Source organism: Cetorhinus maximus, chromosome 17 (assembly GCF_964194155.1).
Source record: "Cetorhinus maximus chromosome 17, sCetMax3.hap1.1, whole genome shotgun sequence".
NCBI classification, from domain to species: domain Eukaryota; kingdom Metazoa; phylum Chordata; class Chondrichthyes; order Lamniformes; family Cetorhinidae; genus Cetorhinus; species Cetorhinus maximus.
The window spans coordinates 39,483,797-39,501,305 of record NC_135895.1 but is presented as its reverse complement, the minus strand read 5'-3'; the positions used below and the strand labels follow the sequence as shown (position 1 = coordinate 39,501,305).

At 42.2% G+C, this 17,509-nt stretch overlaps 2 protein-coding genes across 3 annotated transcripts in view; one reads left to right on the top strand and one right to left on the bottom strand.

Moving 5' to 3' along the window:
- Nucleotides 1-10,607, top strand: part of LOC144692334 (riboflavin-binding protein-like) — a 62,739-nt gene extending 52,132 nt beyond the window's left edge. For both annotated transcript variants that reach the window (XM_078561054.1, XM_078561055.1), the window contains exons 6-8: nt 9,164-9,419; nt 9,685-9,725; nt 10,472-10,607. In XM_078561054.1, the coding sequence (XP_078417180.1) occupies nt 9,164-9,418 (255 nt within the window). In that variant the 3' untranslated portion in view covers nt 9,419; nt 9,685-9,725; nt 10,472-10,607. The remainder of the gene's footprint in view (nt 1-9,163; nt 9,420-9,684; nt 9,726-10,471) is intronic.
- tmem69 (transmembrane protein 69) overlaps nt 1-17,509 on the bottom strand; it is a 522,919-nt gene that overhangs the window by 471,737 nt on the left and 33,673 nt on the right. The gene's annotated exons all lie outside the window — the stretch shown is intronic.

Below are 17,509 nucleotides of genomic sequence, written 5' to 3'. Positions count from 1 at the left end.
CCTTCCATAACCCTGGCAATGGGGATTGTGGTCTCCGCTGGAGGCAACTCCTCTGAGGAGGAAGAGAGGGGCAGAAGGGAGAGGAGGTCAGCTGTCCCAATGCAGCTTCCAGGGGAGTGACCTGTGGGAAGAGGGGTGCAGGCACAAGTGGGTGCAGGGCCAGCAGGCAGTCCAAGGCAGCAGGGGCCGCAGAAGACGCCACTATCCTGCTGTCAGGGTTTACAGGCAGCCATGCAGCTACCTCAATATGTCCGAGGTGCAATGCCGAAGGAGGCTCTGTCTCTCAAGGGAGACAGTGACCTCCATCTGTCAGAGGATCGGGCCTGAGATCAGCTCTGACTGTATGGGTGGTCACCCATGCCAGTGGCGCTGAAGGTCACAGTGGCCCTCAACTTCTATGCCTCTGGCTCTTTCCAGGGCTCGGTGAGGGATCTTTGTGGATCTTACAAACAGCTGTCTACAGTTGTGTCAAGCTGGTGACAAGCTCTGTTCAGGTGCATAGTGACTTTTATTCGTTACCATACAGGCGAGGCCAGCCAGGCATGGAGAGGCAGAGGCTTCGCGGCCATTGCTGGCATCCCCCATGTCCATGGTGCAATAGACTGCACACATGTGGCCATCAAGGCGCCAGCAGGTGAGCCCGGTGCCTTCGTCAACAGGAAGGGCTTCCACTCAATGAAAGTGCAGATCACAGGATGCTGATTCTACAAGTCTATGCAAGGTACCATGACGCTTACATCCTGAGGCACTCTCAGGTGCCTAGGCTTTTCAGTACTCCAGCCCAACTGGATGGATGGCTGTTGGGTGACAAGGGCTATCCCCTCAAAAGATGGCTCATGACGCCTCTCCGCCATCCAAGAACAAAGGCCGAGCAACGGTATAACAGGAGCCATGCCTCCACAAGGGTGGTGGTAGAGAGAATCATAGGTCTTCTCAAGATGCGCTTCCAATGCCTGGACCATTCACAGGGAGCACTGCAATACCCCCCAGAGCAGGTGTCACTGATAGTGGTTGCATGCTCCACTCTCCACAATCTGGCACTGGCAAGGAGGGACCCAGTGGAGGAAAAAGATCTTGACTCAGCTGCACAGGCAACAGATGATGAGTCTGGTAGTGGGTCCGAGGATGAGCATGGTTAGGACAACGCTGAGGGCATGGACACTGACCTGGTTAACCTCCAGGGAGGCAGGGACACCCGGGAGGCTTTGCTCCAGCGGTCCTTCAGCTAGCCTACCAAATAAGGACCACAACCACATGCCATCCATACTTGATCCTGGACAGGACCAATTCCTTGGCCAGCAACACACACTCTGTGCCTGTGCAATAAAGTTTCAGGAGACACATATCCATCATTACATAACGGCCTACCCTGCACCTACAGAACAAGTGAAGCATACAGAGGCCAATAGCACAAAATAACATCTCATTTAATTATGAATGTGAAGCATAGCTGAAATAAACATTAACCAGCGTTTTTAATCACATCATGAAAAAATATAAAGCAAAATGGGGGAACAAAATATCACCCGTGATAAGGCTGTCTTGTGCTTAAGATGCTTTACATTTACATTTGTGAGTGCTACATCTAGGTGCTCCCCCCTCGCTGTCACTGGCATTGGAGACAGCCTTCTGACTCTGCTGTCTTGTTGGCCTTGATGACTTAGGCGGTCATCCTCTGGCCCGTGGAGCCTGTGCTAGCCCCGCCTGGAAGGGAGCGGCCAGTGCCACGGCTGGCATCTCCCTAGTCGCCGCAGCCTCATCAGATGCCACAGTCACTGGCAGAGGAGCTGCTGCCATCATCCGGAGCGCCCTGAGAGGAGCCCGCAGAGACGACAAGCAGCTCGTGCACTAATGTGAGGTCGCACTGGACCTCCCTGTACATCATTGATGGACAGGCACCTAGCTGGGATACTGGGTGCCCAATCCATCTTCCACACTGACACTGACCAACTAAGGCCTTTGCCAGTATTTGGGCTTGCAGGTCCGAGTGCATCCCCAGGGACCCCTAATTGAGTCCCTGGAGCAGCCTCTCCATGGGAGTCACCACTCTTTCCATAGAAGAGGCATTGTGCTTGGCCATGAAGGTCAACGCAGTGGTCATACTCCGTAGGGACTCCTCCACAACGGAGACCATGGCACGCATTCCCTCATGTATCTCCGCCAGATCCTCCCACACACCCCGCTGGACTTCCAGCATCTGCCGCCTAATAGACGACTCCAGAGACTCATCATCAGACATCGACTGAGCATTGTCCTGCTCCCCAGCAGTCTACCGACTGCTGGTACCCTGAGCACTCTTTGTCTCTGCCTGCACCTCAAGCGAGTGTGAAATGCCCTCACCAATGTGCACCGAGATACTAGACACTGATGTTATGCCCACTGAAATGCTGGTATCTGCACTGGTGCCTGCTTGACAGAGAGAGTGTGACGCAGGTGCGTGCTCAGCATGGTGTTCCTCCAGGGTCAGGGGTGGGCCTTCAGGCTTCTCATTACGACTGCCTGTTGGTGAGCCTAAAAGAGACAAGAAGGACTTGTCATTAGTTTTAGTCATGACACTGTCACTGTGCATGCCTGGCACCCTGGTGAGTCAGAGATATGCATAATGTTGCCCTCGTCTTTCGATTATCAATGGGGACTCCAGTTTCGAGGCTCACATCAATATAAAGACTACACTAGAATGGTTGCAATAACCAACATTCTCACTGCACTGCACTCTTACCTTTGTCTGGCACCCCAAACTCACCACGGCCGTTTGTCCGAGGTGCATGGTGCCTCTCCAGCTCCAGGGCCTCCTGCTCATAATGTGTGAGGATTAGGAAATGTGGGAGACCCCCGCCAGTCCGTGACCTCACAGCATTGTTATGGGATGTCTTCTCCTGAAAGGATAGAGTCCACTCTCTACCTGCATTGCCATTGCACCATGGCCAACCCCACCTGAGGAATACCTCGCAGGGCTCAGCTGATTCGTGACCCTGGAGCTGCAAGACACTCAGTCCAAGCAGCCAGGGCTCACCCCCTTGGCCAGCTCCTGCCTCATTGACATTTGCCCGGGGATACATCCCCTCACACTGTAACTCCTTTGAAGTCCATGGGGGAATGGGCAGCTATTAACTGTTCTGCGCACTGACCCATGCACTCACCCTTCCCGATTGCAGCAGATTGTTGAAGCACTTCCGACTCTGCACCCATGTGTGCCTCACCACGTCATGGTTGCTGACTCTGGATGCCACCTCCTCCCAGGCCTTTTTGGTGAAGTGGGGGGAGCCTCATCCTCCCATTTCTGGAGACAAGTGTTCCCCTCATGGCTGCAACCTCCTCCGGGAGGGCAGCGAGGCACTCATCTGAGAAACGCGGGGCCGACTGCGCCACCAACCTGCCCTCCTGCCTGCCGTGGCCAACTGCAATGGGACCCATGGAGACTTCAGCGTCCTTCCATGGCAGCTTTCCAGGGGCTGCCTAGGACGGCTTTGAATTGGACGTCGGGTCCCCTTGGACCCAGGGACATTATGCCCCCCGCCCCTTCTCGCAGATTCCCCAGCTTCCTTTCATGCTGGGCAGGCCTTAATTGGCCCACCAGTGTGAAATCGCGGTGTGCTGCCAACATTCCCCACTGAGCCCACACGCCAAGGGCAAAATTCTGCCCCAGGAATATATTAGCTGCTTCAGCAGGAGCTCAAAATTTTGAGCTAAATCAAAATATTCCTATATATACCTGTACAGATCACTTGTCTGTAAAACTGCCCCCAAGACAGGATCATCGTCTAGAACCTGTCCTTATATCCTTTGGTTGCAATATAGTGAACTATCTTTCTGAACCATGATTGCCGGACCATGCACTTGGACTGTGGGCTTGCAATTCAGCACCAAAGTGCACATTTTCTTCTACAACCATAAAACTCAGGAGGATATCTATCTTCATTTCAGTTGCCTCGAGCTGTACTCTGTTATTATCCCACCCAATACACACACATGCAAAAGTATTTCCATTCAAGTAATCGAGGACTGCCAACAGCCTCATGATTTGTTTATTTATTCGGCCAGAAAACATGAAATCACTTCCACTCTTGATTTAAAAAAAAAATATTTACTGCAGCTAAGAGACACATTCAAGACTACGTTCTGTGCAGGAAGCCTGCAGTTGCAATAATGTCACATTTCTGGATTTTGATCAATACTATCCACAAAGAAAGATTTTTTTGGTGCTGAGTTATGTTTAAATGCTGTGTCTTAAAACAAAGTAAATTCACAGGGGGAAAGGCAGACTACTTTGGGACAGACATGTGCAGACAGCTTTGCGCAAGCTATATGTATGGCCTGTGGTTTTCTTCAATGATCGAAAGTGAGGGACACAGTGCAGACTGTGTATAGATAGCGACCCATGGCGCTGCCTGGCCCCCTGGGAACTCAATGTAAGTCTGCAAATGAATTTCTCCCCCATGGTTTTCTTTAAAAAAAGGTTACAAGTAATGTCTCCTCTAAATATTCTCGTTGCATACGGCAAGTACCTTTAATTTTTTTTTTGCACAGCTGTCATTGTGGTACCTGAAAGGGGACAACTTGTGAGTGTCCTGTGCAGTACCTTCTGGGTTGCTTCATGCCACATGTGCAACTTAAAGGCACAAGCTATAAGGATTGCAAATGTGTGTTAAGACCAAACAGGCCAATTTGTGGAATCTCATAGCTCACAATTTATTTCAAACCAAGCACAATGAGCATCTATTGTCTCACCTCAGGTCCAATAGTCATGGTGGTGGGATCATTAATTCAATTCATTATCTCAGGTGGCCAACAAGTATTCATTTTCCTTATATTGAAGTGTGAAGTGATGTTTGTAGGATGAATACGGAGAGACAATATAAAATAAAGGGTTATATTATAAACGGGGTCCAGGAGGAGCAGAGAGCCCTGGGTGCATAAGTCTTTGAAAGTGGCAGGACAGGTTGAAAGCATGGTTAGTGTTATAGCACAGCAGATGGTAAATGCCAAGCTGCTCAAATCCCAAAGGGAAACTTGAAACAACTGCCACAACTGTTTCGCACTTTGAGTATTTATTTCAAGACGCGTGCCTTGAATTCGGTAGTTATAAGTCCACCAAACCTTAGAAGGTTTTTACAAAACTAAATTAAACACATACATAGGTCTACAAATTACTCCTATGATAACTCCTAGCTTCCCTAATTAATCTAACTCCCAGTTACACCTTCTTTAAGGCAACAGGAAAACACATAGGGCAGAAATTTCCCCCTGTTGTGGGGGGTTGTGTGGGGGCGGGTGTGAACCCAATCGGCGCCCCCGATCGGGGCCGTGCTGCCATTTTATATGGGCAGGCCAATTAAGGCCCGCCCAGTGTGATGCGTGCTGGAAGCTTTGAGTGCTCCCTGTGTGGGTGGTGGGGGGGTGGGGGGGGAACTCCCTGAGTCGGGGCCTGCGCTTTTTCGCGCATGCGCACGAAAGAGCACAGAAATATCCCTGAGGCAGATTAAGTTCGGAATGAAAGTTTTTAATAAAGACAGAGAAAAATTATTTAGACATGTCCCTCATGTGATGCTGTCACATGAGCTGGGACATGTTTATCAAATATTTGAAAATTTTTAATTTAATTAATAAACCCATCATGAAACCTCATCCCTGTGGATGAGGTTTCATGAAAAATGTGCAGGCCGCCTGGGCTCTTCACCTGCCCGCCAACCTTAATGTTGGACGGGCAGCATTCTTAACTACTTTAATAACTTCCTTAATGGCCTTAATAGGCCTTTGACAGTTCAGCAGACAAGCAGTCAAGTCGGCTGCACGCCCGCCGAACTGAAAATCTAAATGACGCACGACGTCACCGCATGTCATTTTATGCGCCGGCGAGTGGGCCCCGCCCCCACTCACCAACTTGAAAATTCTTCCCATAGATTTTAAAAGAGCAAAGTAACACGATGCCCTAAACAGTCAAATTCAAAATGAGTTTTCTTAACTTCAGTTCTTGCAGACAGCAACTTGAGGCTTAGAAGCTGGAGGCTTTTCACACTTGTTAGATCTTAGAATGTCTTCCCTTGCACACAGCCTCATCTCTTTTATACAGATTTCCTCTTTGAATGCAAATTCCCATTGTTTCACTTTGTCTTTGGACTTTACCTCTCTAAGAATAAAAATCTATCATAGTACCAATTTTACCAGTAATCTTTGGGAAAAATAAACACACTGTTTCTTAACTTCTCCTGGCTAGGTGAAACATTTCACCCCTTCTTTTGAATTCAAGCTAGCCTGCTTTATTTAAAAATGCAAATGTTCCTATTACACCTCGCACTCTAAAACTTTGCCCATGTTTATCTATTTAGCATTTCAAACCTAACTTCTCTTCTTACATCAAAGCCTTCAGACCAGCTGTCTTTAATTTAATTAAGTTCCACACATACAGACACACACACATAAGCACAGACCCCACTATTACTCTACTTTGCAATAAATTCCAAATAACATTGTGAAAATTATTATAGCTTCCTGACAGTTAGTAAAGCATACATCAACCTAGGTTTTATTAATAGGGGCATAGAATACAAAAGCAAGGAAGCTACATTAAGCTTGCATAGAACATTGTTTCCTCCTCAACTGGAGTATTGATTTCAGTTCTGGGCGCCACAAAGGAACAGTTCGTAGTTCACTTGTTTGGCTCATCTTAGGAAAGAAGCATATGTTGCAGACCTGGTGAAGAATGCATTTTCACATCGATGGGTAGACTAGGTGGATTCAAATAGCCAGAGTTGTATATCAGGATTTCCTTGAAGATTGGGTTGTTTAGTGAAGTTCCTTGTAGTCTTCTTCCTAGGAGGTCAAGTTTCTGTCCTGATGGACTTGAAAAGGAACAGGTTGGGAGACTTGAAGATATTGCAGAGTCTCCAGATTTTTGAAAGGCAAAGATATTGCTGCCTTACCTGTTGCTGTCTCTGCAGTTGTTGTTCACAGACTGGCTAGTTCCTGCACCCCTTTTCTGATTCTTGGGGTAATAAGATTCATTATCTGTTGTCAGTTTCAGTCATATGATCAATTCTTCTATTGCTCACCCATAATGATTTGAACTTAGAAGCCATTACTGTACAATGAAGAATGGATGGTGGCTATTCACACCTACTTATGATTTAACTGGTTTCTCTACAGCTCTCAATGTTAATTTTTGAGCTTGGAGACAGTAAGTCTTGGAATCCATAGATTTAGAGTTTTGGGTAAGTCCACAAACAATAGAAGGTGTAAATTCCACAGATGGTTTTCATCTTGATGGATCCATTCAAGGGGACATGCCACCCACGGTCAATCAATTAGGATTTTTCATGAGACTTGAGGTAATCTGTGCAGAAATTGCAAAAAATCACCTGACCCTTGGTAGCCATCTTAACAACCTTTTTAATGTCCATTTTAAAGAAAGTGCAGTTCCAGAAAATTCTGTACTGATTACAGCCAATGTTTAAAGTTATGAATATAACATGCCTTTACTCAGCACAACAATAGCAACAATGTGCAATGATCATTCTCTCTTCAAAAAAAGGGGAGAAGATAATGGGTTAAATAAAATTTGCTTCGGTTATTACAGTTTACATTGACTTTCTGTCAGTGAAATAAAGCAGCTTAATGATTGCTATCTGACCTCATCTCATCCAGAATTTCCCAGTCTGACTTTAAAAGGATTTGAGTCATTTCCTTGCTCTTTGTGATATCTTCATACAAAATGGCTGCCATGTTTACCAACATAACACATTAGATTTCAAAATAGTTCATTATTTGCCAAGTGTTTTGGGACATTTCTGGGAGATGTAATAAGGCTTTACATAAATGCAGATGCTTATTTGTACCTTTTCTACTTTTGATAAGAAATTAAACATTAATTGCATTTGGCTTTATTTTATGTTTTCTTTCCCCTTAGCTGAACAAAGTGCTACATCTGATTATGTTTGTGTCCTTCACTGGGATTTTGTATTAACTTCCAAAGAACATTTTTTGAACTGTTTGTTAGCTCATTCACCCCAGTGTGTTATTCTGCACTCTATTCTTGCTCAACAAAAGAGATAGATTTCACATCACCATTTAGAGGCTGAAACTTTTGCCCTTTTCCCATATTTTGGCTTTTTTTGTGAAAATGGAGGGCAGTAGACACAGATAAAAGCATAGCTAGCTCAGGAATAAGAGGGAGAGATTGGCAGATTCCTGTTTCCAGTCATTAGAATTGGGTATAATTACATTAGACAGTCATCACCCTTCAGAGCATGTCGCGTGACCATTATACAAGAACAATTCACTCCTTCAAAAAGAGCTGGATAAATAGTTGGTAGAGAATGAGAATGGAGGGCAAAATATAGATTAGTGATCAAATACTTTGAGGAATAAAATGACTCATGTAATGCTCAGAACATAAAAATCTAATTGTTGAAAGTAACTATTTAGAGTTGAATAATGTAGGTTGTAAAGTAGGAATGGTATTGTGAAATTTCATTTGCTTTTCTTTGGGTGTCAACTAAAAGTTTCCTTGGAGGATTAAATAGATTTGCTAGAGTCTGTGATAGGATAAATTGGTATGTATAAGGAATGGACTAGATGATCTTTTATCATGCTGTCTTATGTGCCTACAAATTGCCAGTAAATTTATTTGTTAGTTTAAAATCATAGAATGGAACTTATAAAGGTGCGTTCTGTTCAGTAGGTCTCGTGAAGAGATTCAGAGGCTTCTAAGGTTGAACGGTAGTGTTTATTGGTAACATATAACTATATACATATATACACGTTATAGCCCAGACTATAAGCTAACTCCATGCTTACTTCTGCATAGATCTCTGCATACTCTTAGGCTGACCCAGGTCCCTTGTCATGTGACTCTTTACATCACAATGTAGGTGGTACTGTTCTCCAGTCCTACATTAACCCTTGCTATGTCAAACACCCTCATACTACAGAACTCTCAGCGGATGAAGAGAAAAGTTAAATAGATATCTTACAGTCCCTATTTATGTTATTACAATTATTCCTATGTGATGACAATATTGTCGCTGATGAATCTCATTCAGTCTTCTGCACCTTCAAGCAATTGCATCTTTAACGCACATAAACAATTGGAATTGATGTTGTTTATACCAGTAAGTTTAATGTGATGATTATCTGCCTGTTAACAATCCAATTATTCTCTGTGTAGATGTATAAGGATGGCAAGGACCTCTGTGGTAATATGTGGGGTACGACATTCAATGTGATTTCATGTCCATGTCACTGTCTGATGATGGATGATGATGATAATAATATGGTCGAATATCTTGTCCGCCATCGAGGAACTTCGATTTCCACAGAAGCTAAGCACGCAGAACTCATGAAAGCACCTTTCTGTCAGAAGAGGCATAAAAACCTGCCTGATAGGAAAGAGAAGGAAAAGGAGAAAAAAGGGACAAAATAGTGTAAGTACTTAACTCGTGGATTGCAATTAAACTTCTCAAAAACATGTTGTTAGAGAATTTATATTTTTCTGTTTGAAATATTCTGGCCGTTATTTTAAATGGGTGGCTCTGACCAGTGTTAACAATGGCCCTCGATAACAGTCATATATTCTGATCTGAAAAATTTTGAGAAAACTGAGAAACTGAGAATTTTATCTTCATAGCTCACGATGATTGACATTGTTTTGGGGTTTTCTTACCATTTTATTCCTGATATGTTTGACAGGAATGGATCAGAAAAATGGCACAGTTCCTGTTTCCCACTTTGTAAGTTATTTTTCATCTTCATTGCTTGGTCTTTTTATACTATTTTTCAAGTGGCTTATTCACAGCCTTGGTCATTAAGACGTCTATTTTTGCCAGCTTATCAATGATGCCCTATATTTTTTCAAAGCCTACTAATGATGTTATACATCACTGGCCAACCAGTGTGAGGCACATTCTCTGCTGTGTATTCATGATAGACAGGAGATAACCCATTTAATGCCAAAGAGAACAATTTGAGTGTTCAGGTTGACTTAAGTTAATGTTGTGAGGCTGACCTTGATTTATTGAAAAATTTTAATCTGTGAGAATGCATTCATTTGAATGGTAAAGTATATAGCTATCAGCTGCTCAGATTTTCCACGCATTATCTGGCAGAGTTACAGCAGCATTCCATTATGTTATGCCACCAAAGATTTTTTTAGCTGTTTTTTATTTTAACTTTTTAAATGAATGATGCAATAAAATCAACAGATCAAGCCATCTCAGCTGGGCAGGAGCAATAGGCATGATGAAATCAGTTCTGCACCAGAGGATTTATAGAGAACTATCATAGTTCACCAACTAAGAGACATGAGCTAAAGGAATAGTTCAGGAGCATCAAATCACAACCTTCAGCGAGGCTTATACTCCTCAGATCAAAGCACATTTTCTGGATACTTTTGTTTAATTTTATGTCTGTTAAATGAATTGCTTTGCAACATGCTTTATTATTTCAGAATAATGTTATTCATATTTCTTTCACTCAGTGCACTGTAAAGAGCTGAAGATGCTTCTGATCAATGAGTTACTTGAAGAAACAGGCTTAAAATTTTGATCGGCCAGTTATGTCAGAAATTTGTCAAATTAATTTAAAGAAAAATAAAAAAATGTTCACTTCTATCATCTTTTTGTTGTTTCAAGTTTATTGAAAGTTTAGGGACATTGCGATAGAAGATGTATCGTTCCTTTATTGCTGAGTGGATGAATTCAACATTTGGCTGGATTTTCACTCCCGAGGCCGTTCGCGTGAGTCAGGATATTTCCTGGCTTGCCGCATGTATGTCGGGAGAAAATGCCCCATCAGACCGATTTCTGCTCTAGGGGTGCGAGTGTGGGATGGAGTTGGACCCATGGCCCTCAGACGTGGCCACAGGGGCTGCCGAGTGCCAAGGCAGGCTTTATAAACAGGCTGCCTTGGTTCTCTGGGATTTTATCCCCATTGTTTCCTTAAATTTTAGGCCCTTTAGCTTTCATCCCTCACACCTCATCAGCCCCCAGCCATTCTTCATGCCACTTTCATGCCGTCATGTCATCTTATCCTATGTACTCCCCTCCACCCCCCTGCCCCCCCGCCACCCCCATGGCTTTACACCTTCCAGGCCAACTCACCCAGTATCCACCATGGGCAGATCTCAGGAGTCATGTTGAGATGAAATAGAATAAAGGCCTAAATACCTTTTATAGCCTTTATTATAGTAAAGAAACATTCCCCTTCATGAAAGCCCATTCAAAGCTTTCAAATCCCTTCATAGAAACAAACAGACTGGTATTCATAACCTCACATCGAAGACAGCTGATCTTTAATAACCTCTTTGGGCTGTCAATCAAACTGTGAACCTAAGATCCTCATGCTGAGATAATTATAGGACGTGGAAAGCGTCCATGCATTATTAATGACATACTGATAGCCCTTGTGTAAAGGACAACAAACAGATGTTGTAACTGCTAGAACAGATTTTTTTCAACTCTCACTGATATAGGCAGTCTATATTTTAGTTTTTAAAGGGCTGGGGATCTAAATAATTCACAGCTTGTCAGTTCTACAGAACTCATGTCTTTCATGAGCGTTTACATCTACTCCAAAAGTTCATAACTCACACACTGTGGGATAAGACCCTTGCTACAATGAACTCAGCACTGAATTCAAATGGCCTTGCTGAGTTTGGGTTTTCCTCCTGTGTGAGTCACGCTCCGCCGCCTTTCCCCTACCCACTACTGGTGAAAATGGGGTCTGTTGGAAATGGGGGTGCAACTTCTGAAATTGGGTCCCAAGCACCCTTTTTAAAGGTTCACAGAGCCTCCTCGATTCTGCGAAAATCTGGCCCAATGTGTGAGAATTATTATATCTCAAATTTCATGTGATCGATATCAATATCAGTCAAATTCCCTTCCCCCACTCTCAGATTAAACCTTTCATTTTTCTTAACCTTCCAGCTTCCATTCTTAACACTGCATCAACTTTCAGTGGATTGGAAAAATTATCAAATGCAGCTCAGCTCACTCCTGGATCAGGCAGATCTCTCATCATTTCCACAATACAAGGATCCAAATGACTCATAACCTGTTTAAAAACCTACCATTCGATTTTTTAAAAAAATTCCCCATCTTTTCTTGGGGGCAGTGAATAAAAATTTAAAATAAAGGAGAAGAGTAAATATAGTTATGTTTTTATTTAATAATCCAGTAATCATCTCCCAATCAAGTCTTCACACCAGCAAGGCTTGCACTTGAGTATTTTAAAACATAACTTCACATTTGTCCTCCCAAGTGTGCATGTAAATGAATTGACTAACAGACTTGTGAATGTATAATTGTAATTGTATTTCAGAAATACAGTGTTTTTCATGTGCCTGTTGTCATCAAGAGATATTCATGTGTATAATGTTATTGGAAATTATTTTTAAATTGGACTTGTGGTGGAGTCTGTGTCTATGTGTGTGGCTTGATTGGATTAAAGCCAGCTAGTCTGGGTGCTTTGACGTATAGTAGTTTTGAGATGTTAATTGGGTGAACAGTAAGCAGAACAGTAAGGTAAAGTGTTCATTTGCATTTGTTGAATAAATCATTCAAGACTGCAGGTAAAATCTTGCTAGAAGAAGCCAAACAATGTGTTTATTTTTTTCAGCTTACTAATAAAATTGGTGCTATGAAAGGGGTTTATTGTTAGCTGAGCTGAAGTTCAAAAGACCTAGTGATACAATGGAAAATTTACATTCAAAGGGAAAGCTAGGTATGTAAAGAAAGGTGTAAGATAGAGGCATTTAAAACCTAACCAGCCTGTACGCCTCCAACCAACTTGCAAAGGAAACTCATTTGGAATTTGTAAAGTCAAATGTGCTTTGCCTGGTGTCTATTTAAAGTCTATGGGTTACTATTGCCTTAGTGGAGATTTATCTGGGGGTAATTAATTTTAGGATTTGTTAAAGTTATTATAGTAGTAATTTGTAGCCATGTGTATGTGTTTAATTTGTTGTTAAATTAATACGTTTAATTTAGTTTTATATAAAAACCTCGAGACTCAGTGTTCTTATTCGTACTCAATTCAAAGTCTGCATCTTAAAATTACAAATTGCAAAAATGGTTTATGACATTTGTTTCAAGTTTCCCTCTGGGATTTGAACAACTCAGCCTTTACCATCGGCTGTGCCATAGTACCACTATAGTATGGAGTGTACTTGTGCTGTGCTCCAGAAACTGAAAATTACCAAGATTTTGCTTCAGAAGTTGAACATTGTCCCTGAAAGCTCTGGCTCACCTTACATGCTGAAGTTGACCCCACTAATTTAACCTTCAAATGGAAAGCTGTACATTACTCCCTGATGTCTAAAGATAAGCAACATATCCTGAGAATATTCACTGATCTCTGATATTCAAACCCAGCATATTTCCCTCCAAAAACACCCTCTGCCTTAGAGCTCCAGAAATGGTCATGTCCCACAGATATTTATAATTTTAGTTCCTGTTTTCCCAAATTTTAATCACATTCCCAGTCAGTGTTGAATACAGTTCAGTATTTGAATGAGTGAGCATGCATTTTAGGTAGAATTTTAATATATTACACTTATTGAGGTTTCAGCTAACGATGATTATCACAATTTAGTAACGTTTTTGTAACATTAGATAATGCTGCAATTATAACAGAAATACATGCTCCTACCGCTTAGTATGGAGCACTGTAATTCAGGCTCTTCAGGATCATTTAAACAAGGTAAATGAGACAACCGGATTTGGATGAGCCCGGTCATGGGAAAAAAGGGGAAGATGGTGGTGTAGTGGTAATGACACTGGATAAATAATCCAGAAGTCAAGGCAAATGCTCTGAAGACATTAGTTTAAACCCCACCATGGCAGCTGGTGGAATTCAATTAAAAAATTTTGGAATATAAAGCTCATCTCAGTCATGGTGGCCATGACAACTATCATTGATTGTTGTAAAACCCCATCTGGTTCACTAATGTCCTTTAAGGAAGGAAATCTTCCACCTTTCTCAGTCTAGGCCCACAGCAAGCCACTCAGTTCAAGGGCAAGTCAGGATGGGGAACAAATGCAGGCCTTGCCAGTGACACCCACATCCCATGAAAGAATAAACAAGAACTAGTTTAAAGATTAAAGAGACTGAAAGCTGACAAATCCTCCGGGCCCTGATGGCTTATGTTTGAGAATTTTATCTAGAGATAGTCGATGCATTGGCTTTTAAGTTCCCGAATTCTCTAGATTCTAGAACAGTCCCTGGGTCAATTAGTCTGATGTCAGTCATCGGGAAATGTTAACTTTATTATGAGGGATGTGATAATAAAGCACTTAGAAAATCAGAATGTGATTGGGCAGAGTCAACATGGATTTATGAAAGGGAAATTTTGTGTAATAAATCTGATTTCAGTGATTGTAGCTAGCAAGTTAGCTAAGAGGGAACCAACGGATGTAGCACATTCAAATTTTTAAAAAGCATTTGATCAGGTGCCACGCATAAGGCTATTATACAAAAATTATGGCCAATGAGATGGGGGTAATATGTTTGCTTGGACTTAGGATTGGTTAACTAACAAGAAACAGAATGGGAATAAATGGGTCATTTTCAGGTTGGCAGGCTGTTACCTGTGGGGTACCACAAAGATCAATGCTTGGGCCTCAGTTATTTATAATCTGGGATGTTGCTGGTATTGAGTATAATGTGTCCAACATTGCTGAGGGTACTTAGGTGGGAAAGTATTCTGTGAGAAGGACATAAGGAGGCTGTGAAACTTGAGAGGTGACTCACTGAAACATAAAATTCTTAAAGTTTTTGACAGGGTAGATGCTGGGAGCATGATTCCCATGTCTGGGAAGCTGGAGCAAGGGAATCACGGTTTCAGACAAAGGGTCAACCTTTTAGAACTGTTTACAGACAAGAACATGGCAGATGGAACATAATGTGGAGAGTGCAAAGTTATCCACATTGGTAGGAAAAATAGAAAAATAGTATATTTTTTAAATGGTGAGGAACTGGAAAATGCTGGTATTTGGAAGGACCTTAGTGTCCTTGTACACGAATCTCAAAGTTGACATGGAGGTACAGCAAACAATTAGGAAATCAAATAGTATGTTAGCCTGTGGCTGTAAGAGGTCTTACAACAATTATATAGGACCTTGTTGAGATCAAACATGGAGTACTGTAATAGGAATAGAAATGTTTAGAAATACTTTGCAGGCCTGGCATCAGCTGTGGCGATAGAAACAGAGTTAATTTTCAGGTTGATGATCTTTTATGTACTGAAGCACGATGTACTATATTAGGCCTTGCTTAAGAAAGGATATAATTGCCTTAGAGGAATTGCAACGAAGGTTCATTGGACTGGTTCCTGGGGTGAGGTGATTGTCCCATGAAGAGAGATTAAGCAGACTAGACCAATATTCTTTTGACTTTAGAAAATTGAGAGGTGACTCACTGAAACATAAAATTCTTAAAGTTTTTGACAGGGTAGATGCTGGGAGCATGATTCCCATGTCTGGGAAGCTGGAGCAAGGGAATCACGGTTTCAGACAAAGGGTCAACCTTTTAGAACTGAGATGAGGAAGAATTTCTTCACTCAAAAGGTTTTAAATCTTTGAAATTCTGTGCCTCTTCGAGCTATGGATGCTGAGTTGTTGAGTATATTCAAGACAGAGGTCATTAAGTGTGAAAGGTGGAGTTGAGGTAGAAGATCAGCCTTGATCTTATTCAATGGTGGAACAGGCTCAAAGGGTTGTATGGCCTAGTCCTGCTCCGATTTCTTATGATCGAGATGGACATGGACACAGAAACCCAGAAAGGCATTCATGAACTGAAGACTTGGAATTGTATGCATGCTAGAAGCCTTGACAATAAGGTGCCACAATTGGAGGATGCTTTGGCAGTCAGCAGCTATATCTGGTCAAAGTATTAGAAAGATGGCTGAACATTGAGGATTAAATTAATACAATATCCAGTCATATAGAGCTTTCAAAAAAGGACAGTGTGGATAAAAAAATGATGTGCTATAAGCTGTGGGATAAAGTACTCTTGGCAAACCTCTCTAATACAGGAAATCCAAGGTAACTGTAATGGATTGGGGTAGTATAGTTCCCCATACCATTAATAAAGGACAAGATATTAAGGATATGTGGGAACAAGAGGTTATTTTAATGGAAGACTGCAATCAAGCAAATGTAAACTGGGAAGATCTGAGAGTTTAAGAATTCAATGTGGTAAATGGAATACACTATTCTTTTGATCCAGTGTGTCCAGAAAGCAAAAAGACCGGGCTTATTGTGACACTTGGCATTCAAATACATGGGAGTGACTTTGTGGCACTTACCACTGGAAACACATAAACACGCCAGAAAAAAATTAGTGCTTGTCTATTGTAGTGCAAGTGAAATTTTAATGGCGTGATAGATCTTAATTGCTGCCAAACATCTCTGGCACTAAAAATTTACTTTTATAAACTCAATATTTGTGATGAAATCTTGCTGAGTTTGAAGGTTGGGATCTCCAAGTCCCAATGATCCTTGGGTCTTTCACACATGTGCAGACTGGGAATGGGCTGCACATGCCTAGTATTACCTTTTTTATGTTCTTCAGGCTTAGGAACGGCATTGCATGCCTGTGAATAGGAAAAAAAGGGTGTGAAAACCTGAGTCATGTGACAGAGTGCAGAGCACCAAAGCAAAAGTGTCCCAGAGAGAGGGACAAAGACAGGGGGCAGGAACAGGTCCCATTAAAAGTTAAAAGAAAGGAGCAGAGAAATAAACTTTAAATTGAAGAAAGAGCTGCGGAGGGCAGACTTTAAGTGAAGTGGGCTTGAGAGAAGCCCAGAAGATCCACAAGGCAGCTGTGCTGAGGGCTTTGGAGGAAAGGTACCCCTTCGGAGCAGTGATGTTCTGTTTGGCATGGCTGAAGATCTGAAATTGCGCTTGTAAAGTGATGCTTGAGGGTACTTGGAAATCCAAGGGAATGGAATCTAGGAAGGTGAGACTGAAACTCTGCGAAATGAGCCATTGTCCGTCTGAGTGGGAGTGACTTTTGGAGAGCATTCCAAGGTGAGATCTTCAAATATGGAGATTGGAAACCCTCGTGAGAAAGATGAAATTTCAATGAGATTGGTTGGCTCGATGTCTGGGTGGGTTGTTGAGAAATCCATGGAATCAGGCTTGACTGCATCTGCCATTTATTGTGTGGCGTGTCAGGCCACAGTTTGACTGTTAATTCACATTTACCTCATACTTGCCTTGAATGTTAGAGTATAAGATAGATATTGTAAATTGTTTTATCATTCTGAATTTATGTAGTAAAGTTCATTTTTGTTTGTTCCAAACCTGTGGAATATTGTGGCTTTATTCACTCAGTCAGCGCCTTGAATCTCAAACTTTGTCTACTTAAAACAAAACGTTATTGGTCCCTAACAGGACCTCACCCACAACCCTGGGTCTGGCCAAGGATCATAACATGTCTTATTCCTTGAAATTGAAATGATAGCTAGAGATTTTTAAAAGCTTTTTTTTTAACCTATTTTGTTTCTCTCGAAACC